General features: G+C 47.4%; 1 protein-coding gene across 1 annotated transcript in view; it reads left to right on the plus strand.

Annotated features, from left to right (window-relative positions):
* The first annotated feature begins 11,694 nt into the window (after positions 1-11,694).
* The window catches only part of LOC141082979 (SLAM family member 5-like), a 140,746-nt gene continuing 134,043 nt past the window's right edge, over positions 11,695-18,397 (plus strand). The window contains exon 1 of the mRNA XM_073567072.1: positions 11,695-12,286. Within this exon, the coding sequence (XP_073423173.1) occupies positions 12,238-12,286 (49 nt within the window). The 5' untranslated portion in view covers positions 11,695-12,237. The remainder of the gene's footprint in view (positions 12,287-18,397) is intronic.

Below are 18,397 nucleotides of genomic sequence, written 5' to 3' on the forward strand. Positions count from 1 at the left end.
TTGATGCCAGTTCTGATGCCCAGAACCCATTTGTGCCAGGCTGGAGTGACATGGATTTCATGTGGGGCATCAGTAGGTATGTAAATCAGGTGTTAGATCAGTGACCCAAAAGCATTTAACCCCTTAAAAATAGTTGTTACTTATTCAAATCTGTGAAAATGGGTGATTTGACCAAATTGATGCCAGTTCTGATGTCCAGAACCCATTTGTGCCAGGCTGGAGTGACATGGATTTCATGTGGGGCATCAGTAGGTATGTAAATCAGGTGTTAGATCAGTGGCCCAAAGGCATTTAACCCCTTAAAAATAGCTGTTACTTCTTCAAATCTGTGAAAATGGGTGAATTGACCACTTTGATGCCAGTTCTGATGCCCAGAACCCATTTTTGCCAGGCTGCTGTGAAGTGGATTTCATGTGGGGCATCAGTAGGTATGTAAATTAGGTGTTAGATCAGTGGCCCAAAGGCATTTAACCCCTTAAAAATAGCTGTTACTTATTCAAATCTGTGAAAATGGGTGATTTGACCACTTTGATGCCAGTTCTGATGCCCAGAACCCATTTGTGCCGGGCTGGAGAGACATGGATTGCATGTGGGGCATCAGTAGGTATGTAAATCAGGTGTTAGATCAGTGGCACAAAGCCATTTAACCCCTTAAAAATAGCTGTTACTTATTCAAATCTGTGAAAATGTGTGATTTGACCACTTTGATGCCAGTTCTGATGCCCAGAACCCATTTGTGCCAGGCTGGAGTGACATGGATTTCATGTGGGGCATCAGTAGGTATGTAAATCAGGTGTTAGATCAGTGGCCCAAAGGCATTTAACCCCTTAAAAATAGTTATTACTTATTCAAATCTGTGAAAATGTGTGATTTGACCACTTTGATGCCAGTTCTGATGCCCAGAACCCATTTGTGCCAGGCTGGAGTGACATGGATTTCATGTGGGGCATCAGTAGGTATGTAAATCAGGTGTTAGATCAGTGGCCCAAAGGCATTTAACCCCTTAAAAATAGCTGTTACTTCTTCAAATCTGTGAAAATGGGTGATTTGACCACTTTGATGCCAGTTCTGATGCCCAGAACCCATTTGTGCCAGGCTGCTGTGAAATGGATTTCATGTGGGGCATCAGTAGGTATTTAAATTACGTGTTAGATCAGTGGCCCAAAGGCATTTAACCCCTTAAAAATAGCTGTTACTTATTCAAATCTGTGAAAATGGGTGATTTGACCACTTTGATGTCAGTTCTGATGCCCAGAACCCATTTGTGCCAGGCTGGATTGACATGGATTTCATGTGGGGCATCAGTAGGTATGTAAATCAGGTGTTAGATCTGTTGCCCAAAGGCATTTAACGCCTTAAAAATAGCTATTACTTATTCAATTCTGTGAAAATGGGTGATTTCAACATTTTGATGCCAGTTCTGATGCCCAGAACCCATTTGTACCAGGCTGGAGAGACATGGATTTCATGTGGGGCATCAGTAGGTATGTAAATCAGGTGTTAGATCAGTGGCTTAAAGCCATTTAACCCCTTAAAAATAGCTGTTACTTATTCAAATCAGTGAAAATGAGTGATTTGCCCACTTTGATGCCAGTTTTGATTCCGATAACCCATTTGCGCCAGGCTGGATTGACATGAACTTGATGTGTGGCATCACAAGGTATGTAAATCAGGTGTTAGATCAGTGGCCCAAAGGCATTTAACCCCTTAAAAATAGCTGTTACTTCAAATCTGTGAAAATGGATGATTTGACCACTTTGATGCCAGTTCTGATGCCCAGAACCCATTTGTGCCAGGCTGGAGAGACATGGATTTCATGTGGGGTATCAGTAGGTATGTAAATCAGGTGTTAGGTCAGTGGCCCAAAGGCATTTAACCCCTTAAAAATAGCTGTTATTCAAATCAGTGAAAATGTGTGATTTGCCCACTTTGATGCCAGTTTTGATGCCGATAACCCATTTGCGCCAGGCTGGAATGACATGTATTTCATGTGGGGCATCAGTAGGTATGTAAATCAGGTGTTAGATCAGTGGCCCAAAGGCATTTAACCCCTTAAAAATAGCTGTTACTTATTCAAATCTGTGAAAATGTGTGATTTGCCAACTTTGATGCCAGTTTTGATGCCGATAACCCATTTGCGCCAGGCTGGATTGACATGGATTTCATGTGGGGCATCAGTAGGTATGTAAATCAGGTGTTAGATCAGTGGCCCAAAGGCATTTAACACCTTAAAAATAGCTGTTACTTATTCAAATCTGTGAAAATGGGTGATTTGACCACTTTGATGCCAGTTCTGATGCCCAGAATCCATTTGTACCAGGCTGGAGAGACATGGATTGCATGTGGGGCGTCAGTAGGTATGTAAATCAGGTGTTAGATCAGTGGGCAAAAGGCATTTAACCCCTTAAAAATAGCTGTTACTTATTCAAATCTGTGAAAATGGGTGATTTCACCACTTTGATGCCAGTTCTGATGCCCAGAAACCATTTATGCAAGGCTGGATTGACATGGATTTCATGTGGGGCATCAGTAGGTATGCAAATCAGGTGTTAGATCAGTGGCCCAAAGGCATTTAACCCCTTAAAAATAGCTGTTTCTTATTCAAATCTGTGAAAATGGGTCATTTGACCACTTTGATGCCAGTTCTGATGCCCAGAACCCATTTGTGCCAGGCTGGATTGACATGGAATTCATGTGGGGCATCAGTAGGTATGTAAACCAGGTGTTAGACCAGTGGCCCAAAGGCATTTAACCCCTTAAAAATAGCTGTTACTTATTCAAATCTGTGAAAATGGGTGATTTGACCACTTTGATGCCAGTTCTGATGCCCAGAACCCATTTGTGCCAGGCTGGAGTGACATGAATTTCATGTGGGGCATCACTAGGTATGTATATCAGGTGTTAGATCTGTGGCCCAAAGCCATTTAACCCCTTAAATTTAGCTGTTACTTATTCACATGTGTGAAAATTGGTTCTCTGCCCACTTTGATGCCAGTTTTCATGCCCATAACCCATTTGTGCCAGGCTGGATTGACATGAACTTGATGTGTGACATCACAAGTTATGTAAATCAGGTGTTAGATCAGTGGCCCAAAGACATTTAACGCCTTAAAAATAGCTGTTACTTCAAATTTGTAAAAATGGGTGATTTGACCACTTTGATGCCAGTTCTGATGCCGATAACCAATTTGTGCCAGGCTGGAGTGACATGGATTTCATGTGTGGCATCAGTTGGTATGTAAATCAGGTGTTAGATCAGTGGCCCAAAGGCATTTAACGCCTTAAAATAGCTGTTACTTCTTCAAATCTGTGAAAATGGGTGATTTGACCAATTTGATGCCAGTTCTGATGCCCAGAACCCATTTGTGCCAGGCTGCTGTGAAATAGATTTCATGTGGGGCATCAGTAGGTATGTAAATCAGGTGTTAGATCAGTGGCACAAAGCCATTTAACCCCTTAAAAATAGCTGTTACTTATTCAAATCTGTGAAAATGGGTGATTTGACCACTTTGATGCCAGTTCTGATGCCCAGAACCCATTTGTGCCAGGCTGGAGAGACATGGATTGCATGTGGGGCATCAGTAGGTATGAAAATCAGTTGTTAGATCTGTGGCCCAAAGCCATTTAACCCCTTAAATTTAGCTGTTACTTATTCACATGTGTGAAAATTGGTTCTCTGCCCACTTTGATGCCAGTTTTGATGCCCATAACCCATTTGTGCCAGGCTGGATTGACATGATCTTGATGTGTGGTATCACAAGGTATGTAAATCAGGTGTTAGATCAGTGGCCCAAAGCCATTTAACCCCTTAAAAATAGCTGTTACTTATTCAAATCAGTGAAAATGTGTGATTTGCCCACTTTGATGCCAGTTTTGATGCCGATAACCCATTTGCGCCAGGCTGGATTGACATGTATTTCATGTGGGGCATCAGTAGGTATGTAAATCAGGTGTTAGATCAGTGGCCCAAAGGCATTTAACCCCTTAAAAATAGCTGTTACTTATTCAAATCTGTGAAAATGTGTGATTTGACCACTTTGATGCCAGTTCTGATGCCCAGAACCCATTTGTGCCAGGATGGAGTGACATGGATTTCATATGGGGCATCAGTAGGTATGTAAATCAGGTGTTAGATCAGTGGCCCAAAGGCATTTAACCCCTTTAAAATAGTTGTTACTTATTCAAATCTGTGAAAATGGGTGATTTGACCATTTTGATGCCAGTTCTGATGCCCAGAACCCATTTTTGCCAGGCTGGAGTGACATGGATTTCATGTGGGGCATCAGTAGTTATGTAAATCAGGTGTTAGATCAGTGGCCCAAAGGCATTTAACCCCTTAAAAATAGCTGTTACTTCTTCAAATCTGTGAAAATGGGTGATTTGACCACTTTGATGCCAGTTCTGATGCCCAGAACCCATTTGTGCCAGGCTGCTGTGAAATGGATTTCATGTGGGGCATCAGTAGGTATGTAAACTAGGTGTTAGATCAGTGGCCCAAAGGCATTTAACCCCTTAAAAATAGCTGTTACTTATTCAAATCTGTGAAAATGGGTGATTTGACCACTTTGATGCCAGTTCTGATGCCCAGAACCCATTTGTGCCAGGCTGGAGTGACATGGATTTCATGTGGGGCATCAGTAGGTATGTAAATCAGGTGTTAGATCAGTGGCCCAAAGGCATTTAACGCCTTAAAAATAGCTGTTACTTATTCAAATCTGTGAAAATGGGTGATTTGACCACTTTGATGCCAGTTCTGATGCCCAGAATCCATTTGTACCAGGCTGGAGAGACATGGATTGCATGTGGGGCATCAGTAGGTATGTAAATCAGGTGTTACATCAGTGGCCCAAAGGCATTTAACCCCTTAAAAATAGCTGTTACTTATTCAAATCAGTGAAAATGTGCGATTTGCCCACTTTGATGCCAGTTTTGATGCCGATAACCCATTTGCGCCAGGCTGGATTGACATGGATTTCATGTGGGGCATCAGTAGGTATGTAAATCAGGTGTTAGATCAGTGGCCCAAAGGCATTTAACCCCTTAAAAATAGCTGTTACTTCAAATCTGTAAAAATGGGTGATTTGACCACTTTGATACCAGTTCTGATGCCCAGAACCCATTTGTGCCATGCTGGAGAGACATGGATTTCATGTGGGGCATCAGTAGGTATTTAAATCAGGTGTTAGATCAGTGGCTCAAAGCCATTTAACCCCTTAAAAATAGCTGTTACTTATTCAAATCATTGAAAATGTGTGATTGGCCCACTTTGATGCCAGTTTTGATGCCGATAACCCATTTGCGCCAGGCTGGATTGACATGTATTTCATGTGGGGCATCAGTACGTATGTAAATCAGGTGTTAGATCAGTGGCCCAAAGGCATTTAACCCCTTAAAAATAGCTGTTACTTATTCAAATCTGTGAAAATGTGCGATTTGCCCACTTTGATGCCAGTTCTGATGCCCAGAACCCATTTGTGCCAGGCTGGAGTGACATGGATTTCATGTGGGGCATCAGTAGGTATGTAAATCAGGTGTTAGATCAGTGGCCCAAAGGCATTTAACCCCTTAAAAATAGCTGTTACTTATTCAAATCTGTGAAAATGGGTGATTTGCCCACTTTGATGCCAGTTTTGATGCCCAGAACCCATTTGTGCCAGGCTGGAGTGACATGGATTTCATGTGGGGCATCAGTAGGTATGTAAATCAGGTGTTAGATCAGTGGCCCAAAGGCATTTAACCCCTTAAAAATAGCTGTTACTTATTCAAATCTGTGAAAATGGGTGATTTGACCACTTTGATGCCAGTTCTGATGCCCAGAACCCATTTGTGCCAGGCTGGAGTGACATGGATTTCATGTGGGGCATCAGTAGGTATGTATATCAGGTGTTAGATCAGTGGCCCAAAGGCATTTAACCCCTTAAAAATAGCTGTTACTTCTTCAAATCTGTGAAAATGGGTGATTTGACCACTTTGATGCCAGTTCTGATGCCCAGAACCCATTTGTGCCAGGCTGCTGTGAAATGGATTTCATGTGGGGCATCAGTAGGTATGTAAAATAGGTGTTAGATCAGTGTCACAAAGCCATTTAACCCCTTAAAAATAGCTGTTACTTATTCAAATCTGTGAAAATGGGTGATTTGACCACTTTGATGCCAGTTCTGATGCCCAGAACCCATTTGTGCCAGGCTGGAGAGACATGGATTGCATGTGGAGCATCAGTAGGTATGAAAATCAGGTGTTAGATCAGTGGCCCAAAGCCATTTAACCCCTTAAATTTAGCTGTTACTTATTCACATGTGTGAAAATTGGTTCTCTGCCCACTTTGATGCCAGTTTTGATGCCCATAACCCATTTTTGCCAGGCTGGATTGACATGAACTTGATGTGTGGCATCACAAGGTATGTAAATCAGGTGTTAGATCAGTGGCCCAAAGGCATTTAACCCCTTAAAAATAGCTGTTACTTCAAATCTGTGAAAATGGGTGATTTGACCACTTTGATGCCAGTTCTGATGCCCAGAACCCATTTGTGCCAGGCTGGAGAGACATGGATTTCATATGGGGCATCAGTAGGTATGTAAATCAGGTGTTAGATCAGTGGGCCAAAGCTATTTAACCCCTTAAAAATAGCTGTTACTCATTCAAATCAGTGAAAATGTGTGATTTGCCCACTTTGATGCCAGTTTTGATGCCGATAACCCATTTGCACCAGGCTGGATTGACATGTATTTCATGTGGGGCATCAGTACGTATGTAAATCAGGTGTTAGATCAGTGGCCCAAAGGCATTTAACCCCTTAAAAATAGCTGTTACTTCAAATCTGTAAAAATGGGTGATTTGACCACTTTGATGCCAGTTCTGATGCCCAGAACCCATTTGTGCCAGGCTGGAGAGACATGGATTTCATGTGGGGCATCAGTAGGTATGTAAATCAGGTGTTAGATCAGTGGCTCAAAGCCATTTAACCCCTTAAAAATAGCTGTTACTTATTCAAATCAGTGAAAATGTGTGATTTGCCCACTTTGATGCCAGTTTTGATGCCGATAACCCATTTGCGCCAGGCTGGATTGACATGTATTTCATGTGGGGCATCAGTACGTATGTAAATCAGGTGTTAGATCAGTGGCCCAAAGGCATTTAACCCCTTAAAAATAGCTGTTACTTATTCAAATCTGTGAAAATGTGCGATTTGCCCACTTTGATGCCAGTTCTGATGCCCAGAACCCATTTGTGCCAGGCTGGAGTGACATGGATTTCATGTGGGGCATCAGTAGGTATGTAAATCAGGTGTTAGATCAGTGGCCCAAAGGCATTTAACCCCTTAAAAATAGCTGTTACTTATTCAAATCTGTGAAAATGGGTGATTTGCCCACTTTGATGCCAGTTTTGATGCCCAGAACCCATTTGTGCCAGGCTGGAGTGACATGGATTTCATGTGGGGCATCAGTAGGTATGTAAATCAGTTGTTAGATCAGTGGCCCAAAGGCATTTAACCCCTGAAAAATAGCTGTTACTTATTCAAATCTGTGAAAATGGGTGATTTGACCACTTTGATGCCAGTTCTGATGCCCAGAACCCATTTGTGCCAGGCTGGAGTGACATGGATTTCATGTGGGGCATCAGTAGGTATGTATATCAGGTGTTAGATCAGTGGCCCAAAGGCATTTAACCCCTTAAAAATAGCTGTTACTTCTTCAAATCTGTGAAAATGGGTGATTTGACCACTTTGATGCCAGTTCTGATGCCCAGAACCCATTTGTGCCAGGCTGTTGTGAAATGGATTTCATGTGGGGCATCAGTAGGTATGTAAAATAGGTGTTAGATCAGTGGCACAAAGCAATGTAACCCCTTAAAAATAGCTGTTACTTATTCAAATCTGTGAAAATGGGTGATTTGACCACTTTGATGCCAGTTCTGATGCCCAGAACCCATTTGTGCCAGGCTGGAGAGACATGGATTGCATGTGGGGCATCAGTAGGTATGAAAATCAGGTGTTAGATCAGTGGCCCAAAGCCATTTAACCCCTTAAATTTAGCTGTTACTTATTCACATGTGTGAAAATTGGTTCTCTGCCCACTTTGATGCCAGTTTTGATGCCCATAACCCATTTTTGCCAGGCTGGATTGACATGAACTTGATGTGTGGCATCACAAGGTATGTAAATCAGGTGTTAGATCAGTGGCCCAAAGGCATTTAACCCCTTAAAAATAGCTGTTACTTCAAATCTGTGAAAATGGGTGATTTGACCACTTTGATGCCAGTTCTGATGCCCAGAACCAATTTGTGCCAGGCTGGAGAGACATGGATTTCATATGGGGCATCAGTAGGTATGTAAATCAGGTGTTAGATCAGTGGGCCAAAGCTATTTAACCCCTTAAAAATAGCTGTTACTCATTCAAATCAGTGAAAATGTGTGATTTGCCCACTTTGATGCCAGTTTTGATGCCGATAACCCATTTGCGCCAGGCTGGATTGACATGTATTTCATGTGGGGCATCAGTAGGTATGTAAATCAGGTGTTAGATCAGTGGCCCAAAGGCATTTAACCCCTTAAAAATAGCTGTTACTTATTCAAATCTGTGAAAATGTGTGATTTGACCACTTTGATGCCAGTTCTGATGCCCAGAACCCATTTGTGCCAGGCTGGAGTGACATGGATTTCATGTGGGGCATCAGTAGGTATGTAAATCAGGTGTTAGATCAGTGACCCAAAAGCATTTAACCCCTTAAAAATAGTTGTTACTTATTCAAATCTGTGAAAATGGGTGATTTGACCAAATTGATGCCAGTTCTGATGTCCAGAACCCATTTGTGCCAGGCTGGAGTGACATGGATTTCATGTGGGGCATCAGTAGGTATGTAAATCAGGTGTTAGATCAGTGGCCCAAAGGCATTTAACCCCTTAAAAATAGCTGTTACTTCTTCAAATCTGTGAAAATGGGTGAATTGACCACTTTGATGCCAGTTCTGATGCCCAGAACCCATTTTTGCCAGGCTGCTGTGAAATGGATTTCATGTGGGGCATCAGTAGGTATGTAAATTAGGTGTTAGATCAGTGGCCCAAAGGCATTTAACCCCTTAAAAATAGCTGTTACTTATTCAAATCTGTGAAAATGGGTGATTTGACCACTTTGATGCCAGTTCTGATGCCCAGAACCCATTTGTGCCGGGCTGGAGAGACATGGATTGCATGTGGGGCATCAGTAGGTATGTAAATCAGGTGTTAGATCAGTGGCACAAAGCCATTTAACCCCTTAAAAATAGCTGTTACTTATTCAAATCTGTGAAAATGTGTGATTTGACCACTTTGATGCCAGTTCTGATGCCCAGAACCCATTTGTGCCAGGCTGGAGTGACATGGATTTCATGTGGGGCATCAGTAGGTATGTAAATCAGGTGTTAGATCAGTGGCCCAAAGGCATTTAACCCCTTAAAAATAGTTGTTACTTATTCAAATCTGTGAAAATGTGTGATTTGACCACTTTGATGCCAGTTCTGATGCCCAGAACCCATTTGTGCCAGGCTGGAGTGACATGGATTTCATGTGGGGCATCAGTAGGTATGTAAATCAGGTGTTAGATCAGTGGCCCAAAGGCATTTAACCCCTTAAAAATAGCTGTTACTTCTTCAAATCTGTGAAAATGGGTGATTTGACCACTTTGATGCCAGTTCTGATGCCCAGAACCCATTTGTGCCAGGCTGCTGTGAAATGGATTTCATGTGGGGCATCAGTAGGTATTTAAATTAGGTGTTAGATCAGTGGCCCAAAGGCATTTAACCCCTTAAAAATAGCTGTTACTTATTCAAATCTGTGAAAATGGGTGATTTGACCACTTTGATGTCAGTTCTGATGCCCAGAACCCATTTGTGCCAGGCTGGAGAGACATGGATTTCATGTGGGGCATCAGTAGGTATGTAAATCAGGTGTTAGATCAGTGGCACAAAGCCATTAACCCCTTAAAAATAGCTGTTACTTATTCAAATCTGTGAAAATGGGTGATTTACCCACTTTGATGCCAGTTCTGATGCCGATAACCCATTTGTACCAGGCTGGAGAGACATGGATTGCATGTGGGGCATCAGTTGGTATGAAAATCAGGTGTTAGATCAGTGGCCTAAAGCCATTTAACCCCTTAAATTTAGCTGTTACTTATTCACATGTGTGAAAATTGGTTCTCTGCCCACTTTGATGCCAGTTTGATGCCCATAACCCATTTGTGCCAGGCTGGATTGACATGAACTTGATGTGTGGCATCACAAGGTATGTAAATCAGGTGTTAGATCAGTGGCCCAAAGGCATTTAACCCCTTAAATATAGCTGTTACTTCAAATCTGTGAAAATGAGTGATTTGACCACTTTGATGCCAGTTCTGATGCCCAGAACCCATTTGTGCCAGGCTGGAGAGACATGAATTTCATGTGGGGCATCAGTAGGTATGTAAATCAGGTGTTAGATCAGTGGCCCAAAGGCATTTAACCCCTTAAAAATAGCTGTTACTTATTCAAAACTGTGAAAATGTGTGATTTGCCCACTTTGATGCCAGTTTTGATGCCGATAACCCATTTGCGCCAGGCTGGAGAGACATGGATTTCATGTGGGGCATCAGTAGGTATGTAAATCAGGTGTTACATCAGTGGCCCAAAGGCATTTAACACCTTAAAAATAGCTGTTACTTATTCAAATCTGTGAAAATGGGTGATTTGACCACTTTGAAGCCAGTTCTGATGCCCAGAACCCATTTGTGCCAGGCTGGAGAGACATGGATTGCATGTGGAGCATCACTAAGTATGTATATCAGGTGTTAGATCAGTGGCACAAAGGCATTTAACACCTTAAAATTAGCTGTTACTTATTCACATGTGTGAAAATTGATTTTCTGCCCACCAGTTTTGATGCCCATAACCCATTTGTGCCAGGCTGGATTGACATGAACTTGATATGGGGCATCACAATGTATGTAAATGAGGTGTCAGATCAGTGGCACAAAGCCATTTAACCCCTTCAATACCATACCTCAGTGCCCACTTTGATGCCCATTTTTGCGCCAGCCTTCTATTTTTTATCTGTTTTGAAGTGTATTCACAAAAGGACACATGATTGCATATTATTATATACTTAGAATGATTTATTTTTATTGAAAAACTTGAAAAAAACAGAAAATAAAAAATAGCTGAATATGAAAATGAACGAATAAGAAACCAACTTCAGCTTCGTTGTTGCAGGACTGTTAGTATGCGTACAACCGTGGAGACCAGGCTCCAGTTCATGCGCTCTCACTGGAGATGAGCCTTTCCTCTCTGCTCAATCTCCGCGCTTCTCTTCGACGTCTGCACACGTGACCCTCCTCACACTAACTGACCACTCCTTCCTCTTGGCCCTCAGAGAGCACTCCTCCCCTTAATTCCGGTTAAGCGTTCCCCCTGCTGGCCTGGAGTGGAACTGTGTTGCATGCATAGGTGAACTGCTGGAGAAACCCTTCACTGCCTCCAAGCCTGGCATTACCCTCCCTGGAGGAAGGCAAAGCCACTGTGGCAGCCATACTCCTGGGGGCGCCACATTTACACTCTGAGAAAATGGCTAAAAAGCCTTCACTAGACCCCTGTACAGCTGTATAATGAGGCCCAGGCTTTATAGTGAAGAGACTGGAGTGATAAAAGTGGGGAAAGGAGCACTTTTTGCAAGAAGAGACGTTTTTTGAGCCAAAAAGAGACGACTCTTTTTGGTGAGTGGAGCCGAGTGAGCCAGATCACCAAAAAGAGCCGGACTGCCCATCACTACTAGGTTTCACTTCTGACAGTCGAGCATGGCGTCATTGGTCTTATTAGACCTGATGACGCTATGCGGCCAGCCAATCACAGTAATGCCACAATCAAGATGGCTATGGCATTACAGTGACTGGCAGGGAATCCCCACATGTTCATTGGCTGTCTACAAAGAGCCAAACATTTGGGGTGTGTACTCGAGCATTAAAAAATACTCGCCAAGTGACGAGCATCCCAAGCACACTGATGCTCGAGCGAGTGATGAGTAGTGACGAGGACGCTTGCTCAGCCTCATCTCCAGTCTTCAGTCCCTGCGGTATCGGGGGTTTGTTGTCATTTGCTCTCCAGCTCTCACTTTGTGTGTTTTATTACGGAAGTGCAAACCACGAGGCAGAACTCCCAGAAAGTTGCGTCATCCTTCTGAGCACACTGACACTCACTCCGGCCCACTCTTCTCCCGTGAGTGCACTCACATCATGAAGACCGAAATGTTACTGGTGCTCGGTATGTGGCGTCTTGGTGTTGGTGAGTACTGCTTGTGTTATGTGACCTGTGCCTCCATTATCTGTACAAAGTCCTTATCCCTGCTTCCTGTGTTCTTCCAAACTTCTTTCTGACATCTGATCAGTTCAGCTCTCCACCTTCCTCCTCCTTCCCCCTCCTTCCTCCTGGACTCGCTCCTCTCTACAGAATAATTTGCAGCAGATTTGTTGCAAAATTTCCATAACCTGAAGCTTCTGCACATGTGAGACAGGCAGGCCGAGCATGCATGTATGCAGGACAATAAGCCGAGCATACATAGGCAGGAACAAGGGTCATACGATGACATCATGGGGTCAAGGGTCAGTGCATATAAACAGATGAGACAGAGGGAAATGGACAAAACACCAAACCTCGTAATTCATGATAGAAACATTCAATGTTTAAATGGAAACAGTAAACTCAAGTGCTGGGACTTGTAGTACCACGTCAATAAACATTTTGACGAGGAAACCAGTCATAGGAATAAAGACTAATCAAAATCTTATAGGGGAAAATGTAATGTACTATAGATAGCAGAGAAGTGAAAATTCTACAAGCAAATGCTGGGACTAGTGGTACTACATCAGCAAACGTAACCAGTAACCATTGTATCAGGCGGCGGTGTCTCACAATGTTTATACAGTCAGCCTCAAAAGTGGATTTTAACTCTTATCCTACACTAAAAAGCGTTCCTCGTGTTATCTATACAATATATCGCTGCCCCCTGCTGTCTATGGTATATCACTGCTCCCCCGCTCTCTCCAGTATGTCACTGCCCCCCACTCTCTCCAGTATGTCGCCGCCCCCTCTCTCTCCAGTATGTCGCCGCCCCCCACTGTCTCCAGTATGTCGCTGCCCCCTGCTCTCTCCAGTAATCGCTTCCCCCTGCTCTCTCCAGGATGTCGCTGCCCCCTGCTCTCTCCAGTATGTCACTGCCCCCCGCTCTCTCCAGTATGTCGCCACCCCCTCTCTCTCCAGTATGTCGCCGCCCCCCGCTGTCTCCAGTATGTCGCTGCCCCCTGCTCTCTCCAGTAATCGCTTCCCCCTGCTCTCTCCAGTATGTCGCTGCCCCCTGCTCTCTCCAGTATGTCACTGCCCCCCGCTCTCTCCAGTATGTCGCCGCCCCCTCTCTCTCCAGTATGTCGCCGCCCCCCACTGTCTCCAGTATGTCGCTGCCCCCTGCTCTCTCCAGTAATCGCTTCCCCCTGCTCTCTCCAGTATGTCGCTGCCCCCTGCTCTCTCCAGTAATCACTTCCCCCTGCTCTCTCCAGTATGTCGCTGACCCTGCTCTCTCCAGTATGTCGCCGCCCCCTGCTCTCTCCAGTATGTCGCTGCCCCCCGCTCTCTCCAGTATGTCGCCGCCCCCGCTGTCTCCAGTATGTCGCTGCCCCCCGCTGTCTCCAGTATGTCGCTGCCCCCAGCTCTATCCAGTAATCACTTCCCCCTGCTCTCTCCAGTATGTCGCTGCCCCCTGCTCTCTCCAGTATGTCGCTGCCCCCTGCTCTCTCCAGTATGTCGCTGCCCCCTGCTCTCTCCAGTAATCGCTTCCCCCTGCTCTCTCCAGTATGTCGCTGCCCCCAGCTCTATCCAGTAATCGCTTCCCCCTGCTCTCTCCAGTATGTCGCTGCCCCCTGCTCTCACCAGTATATCGCTGCCCCCTGCTCTCTCCAGTATGTCGCTGCCCCCTGCTCTCTCCAGTAATCGCTTCCCCCTGCTCTCTCCAGTATGTCGCTGCCCCCAGCTCTATCCAGTAATCGCTTCCCCCTGCTCTCTCCAGTATGTCGCTGCCCCCTGCTCTCTCCAGTATGTCGCTGCCCCCTGCTCTCTCCAGTAATCGCTTCCCCCTGCTCTCTCCAGTATGTCGCTGCCCCCTGCTCTCACCAGTATATCGCTGCCCCCTGCTCTCTCCAGTATGTCGCTGCCCCCTGCTCTCTCCAGTAATCGCTTCCCCCTGCTCTCTCCAGTATGTCGCTGCCCCCAGCTCTATCCAGTAATCGCTTCCCCCTGCTCTCTCCAGTATGTCGCTGCCCCCTGCTCTCTCCAGTATGTCACTGCCCCCTGCTCTCTCCAGTAATCGCTTCCCCCTGCTCTCTCCAGTATGTCACCGCCCCCCGCTCTCTCCAGTATGTCGCCGCCCCCTCTCTCCAGTATGTCGCCGCCCCCCACTGTCTCCAGTATGTCGCCGCCCCCCACTGTCTCCAGTATGTCGCCGCCCCCTCTCTCTCCAGTATGTCGCCGCCCCCTCTCTCTCCAGTATGTCGCCGCCCCCCACTGTCTCCAGTATGTCGCCGCCCCCCACTGTCTCCAGTATGTCGCCGCCCCCTCTCTTTCCAGTATGTCGCCGCCCCCTCTCTCTCCAGTATGTCGCCGCCCCCTCTCTCTCCAGTATGTCGCCGCCCCCCACTGTCTCCAGTATGTCGCCGCCCCCTGCTCTCTCCAGTATGTCGCTGCCCCCTGCTCTCTCCAGTAATCGCTTCCCCCTGCTCTCTCCAGTATGTCGCTGCCCCCTGCTCTCTCCAGTATGTCACTGCCCCCCGCTCTCTCCAGTATGTCGCCGCCCCCTCTCTCTCCAGTATGTCGCCGCCCCCCACTGTCTCCAGTATGTCGCTGCCCCCTGCTCTCTCCAGTAATCACTTCCCCCTGCTCTCTCCAGTATGTCGCTGACCCTGCTCTCTCCAGTATGTCGCCGTCCCCTCTCTCTCCAGTATGTTGCCGCCCCCTGCTCTCTCCAGTATGTCGCTGCCCCCCGCTCTCTCCAGTATGTCACCGCCCCCGCTGTCTCCAGTATGTCGCTGCCCCCCGCTGTCTCCAGTATGTCGCTGCCCCCTGCTCTCACCAGTATATCGCTGCCCCCTGCTCTCTCCAGTATGTCGCTGCCCCCTGCTCTCTCCAGTAATCGCTTCCCCCTGCTCTCTCCAGTATGTCGCTGCCCCCAGCTCTATCCAGTAATCGCTTCCCCCTGCTCTCTCCAGTATGTCGCTGCCCCCTGCTCTCACCAGTATATCGCTGCCCCCTGCTCTCTCCAGTATGTCGCTGCCCCCTGCTCTCTCCAGTAATCGCTTCCCCCTGCTCTCTCCAGTATGTCGCTGCCCCCAGCTCTATCCAGTAATCGCTTCCCCCTGCTCTCTCCAGTATGTCGCTGCCCCCTGCTCTCTCCAGTATGTCGCTGCCCCCTGCTCTCTCCAGTATGTCGCTGCCCCCTGCTCTCTCCAGTAATCGCTTCCCCCTGCTCTCTCCAGTATGTCGCCGCCCCCTGCTCTCTCCAGTATGTCGCCGCCCCCTCTCTCCAGTATGTCGCCGCCCCCGCTGTCTCCAGTATGTCGCTGCCCCCCGCTGTCTCCAGTATGTCGCTGCCCCCTGCTCTATCCAGTAATCGCTTCCCCCTGCTCTCTCCAGTATGTCGCTGCCCCCTGCTCTCATCAGTATATCGCTGCCCCCTGCTCTCTCCAGTATGTCGCTGCCCCCTGCTCTCTCCAGTAATCGCTTCCCCCTGCTCTCTCCAGTATGTCGCTGCCCCCCGCTCTCTCCAGTATGTCGCTGCCCCCCGCTGTCTCCAGTATGTCGCTTCCCCCTGCTCTATCCAGTAATCGCTTCCCCCTGCTCTCTCCAGTATGTCGCTGCCCCCTGCTCTCTCCAGTAATCGCTTCCCCCTGCTCTCTCCAGTATGTCGCTGCCCCCTGCTCTCTCCAGTATGTCGCCGCCCCCTCTCTCTCCAGTATGTCGCCACCCCCCGCTCTCTCCAGTATGTCGCTGCCCCCCGCTCTCTCCAGTGTGTCGCCGCCCCCGCTGTCTCCAGTATGTCGCTGCCCACCTCTGTCTCCAGTATGTCGCTGCCCCCTGCTCTATCCAGTAATCGCTTCCCCCTGCTCTCTCCAGTATGTCGCTGCCCTCTGCTCTCTCCAGTATATCACTGCCCCATGCTGTCTCCAGTATATCGCTGCCCCCTGCTCTCTCCAGTATATCACTGCCCCCTGCTCTCTCCAGTAATCGCTTCCCCTGCTCTCTCCAGTATATTACTGTGCCTTGCTCTCACCAGTATATCGCTGCCCCCTGCTCTCACCAAAATATCGCTGCCCCCTGCTCTATCCAGTATATCGCTGCCCCCTGCTCTCTCCAGTATATTACTGTGCCTTGCTCTCACCAGTATATCGCTGCCCCCTGCTCTCACCAAAATATCGCTGCCCCCTGCTCTCTCCAGTAATCGCTTCCCCCTGCTCTCTCCAGTATGTCGCTGCCCCATGCTCTCCAGTATATCTCTGTTCCTTGCTCTCTCCAGTATATATTGCTGCCCCCTGCTCTCACCAGTATATCACTGCCCCCTGCTCTATCCAGTATATCGCTACCCCCTGCTCTATCTGGGTCGCCCTCCCAGGGCTGTGGGGTACTCGGTACCGGGCCGGTGTCAGGGGGATGTGTCACAGCAGCAGTGACCCGGTCCGTGGCCCTGGACACCTAAGTAATGGGGGTGTTGAATGGTGGTTTGTGGTTAAAGGAATAGTTTGTGACGCCACCTGTGGTGTTCGGCAAGTGGGATGTTAAGCCGACGCTGCGTGCAGATCCGCTGGGACTGATGGTATGGTGCAGCAAAGATGTAAAAGCTCCCCACAGGTGAAGCTGTAGTCCCAGGGTAGTGTAGATGTAGTTGGCATGGGGATATAGTGGTGCCGGAAAGGTAGGAAGCAGACAAGACACAGCGGGATGCAATTTCTGTACCTTTACTTGATAAATGCAGTCCAGGGTCCTGATCACAGATGGTATTGGAGCAGGCTAGCCTGGAAGCAGATCAGGATTCTCTCTCAGCAGATGGGCTGTGCAGTCTCCTTCCTAGCGCTTACTTGTGGGATCTCCAGTACTGAGTTACACTGAAGTTCCTCCTGTCAGATGTTCCCAAGAACCTCACTTGCACGGCAGACAGCTGTAGCCTCTCTCAGGGACTCCTCTCTTCTGAGTCCCAGCTCTCTATCCAAGCTGCTGTTCTGCCCTCAAGTCTTAGATGGGAGTAGGGCATTTACAGCCTCCTACACCCTTGGTTTCTGTTGCAGGACCTTTAGTATCCGTACAACCGTGGAGACCAGGCTCCAGTTCATGCGCTCTCACTGGAGATGAACCTTTCCTCCCTGTTCAATCTCCCGCTTCTTCCCCACGTCTGCACACGTGGCCCTCCTCGCTCTAACTGACCACTCCTTCCTCTTGGCCCTCAGAGGACACTCCTCCCTTCAATTCCAGTTCAGAGTTCCCCCTGCTGGCCTGGAGTGGAACTGTGTTGCATGAATAGGTAAACTGCTGGAGAGACCCATCACTGCCTCCAAGCCTGGCATTACCCTCCCCTGGAGGAAGGTAAAGCCAGTGTGGCGACCATACTCCTGGGGCACCACATATCCAGTAATCGCTTCCCCCTGCTTTCTCCAGTATATCACTGCCCCATGCTCTCTCCAGTATATCGCTGTGCCTTGCTCTCTCCAGTATATCACTGCCCCCTGCTCTCTCCAGTATATCGCTGTGCCTTGCTCTCTCCAGTATATCACTGCCCCCTGCTCTCTCCAGTATATAGCTGTCTACGGTATATGACTGCCCCTTCTCTCTCCAGTATGTCGCTGCCCCCTGTTCTCTCTAGTTTATCGCTGTGCCTTCCTCTCTATAATATATTGCTGTGCCTTCCTCTCTCCAGTATGTTGCTGCCCCCCCACTCTCTCCAGTATGTCACTGCCCTCCGCTCTCTCCAGTATGTCGCCGCCCCCGCTCTCCGGTATGTTGCTGCCCCCCGCTCTCTCCAGTATGTCGCTGCCCCCTGCTCTCTCCAGTATATCGCTGTGCCTTGCTCTCTCGAGTATATCGCTGCCCCCTGCTGTCAACAGTATATGACTGCGCCTTCTCTCTCCAGTATGTCACCGCCCCCTGCTCTCTCGAGTATATCACTGCCCCCTGCTCTCTCCAGTATATCGCTGACCCCTGCTCTCTCCAGTATATTGGTGTAATGCCCCAAATACCATGTATTAGGTCAACGCAATTTTTCTGGCTAAAGGTTTTAAAACGTATTTTAAGTCAATTTTGGCTGCTGATTGCGAATATGAGCTCCGTTTTTGGCTATCACATCAGGATTTCGAGATAGTTTCA

The sequence above is a fragment of the Dendrobates tinctorius genome, unplaced genomic scaffold, assembly GCF_039654945.1.
Source record: "Dendrobates tinctorius isolate UK_male_01 unplaced genomic scaffold, ASM3965494v1 ptg000019l, whole genome shotgun sequence".
NCBI lineage: Eukaryota > Metazoa > Chordata > Amphibia > Anura > Dendrobatidae > Dendrobates > Dendrobates tinctorius.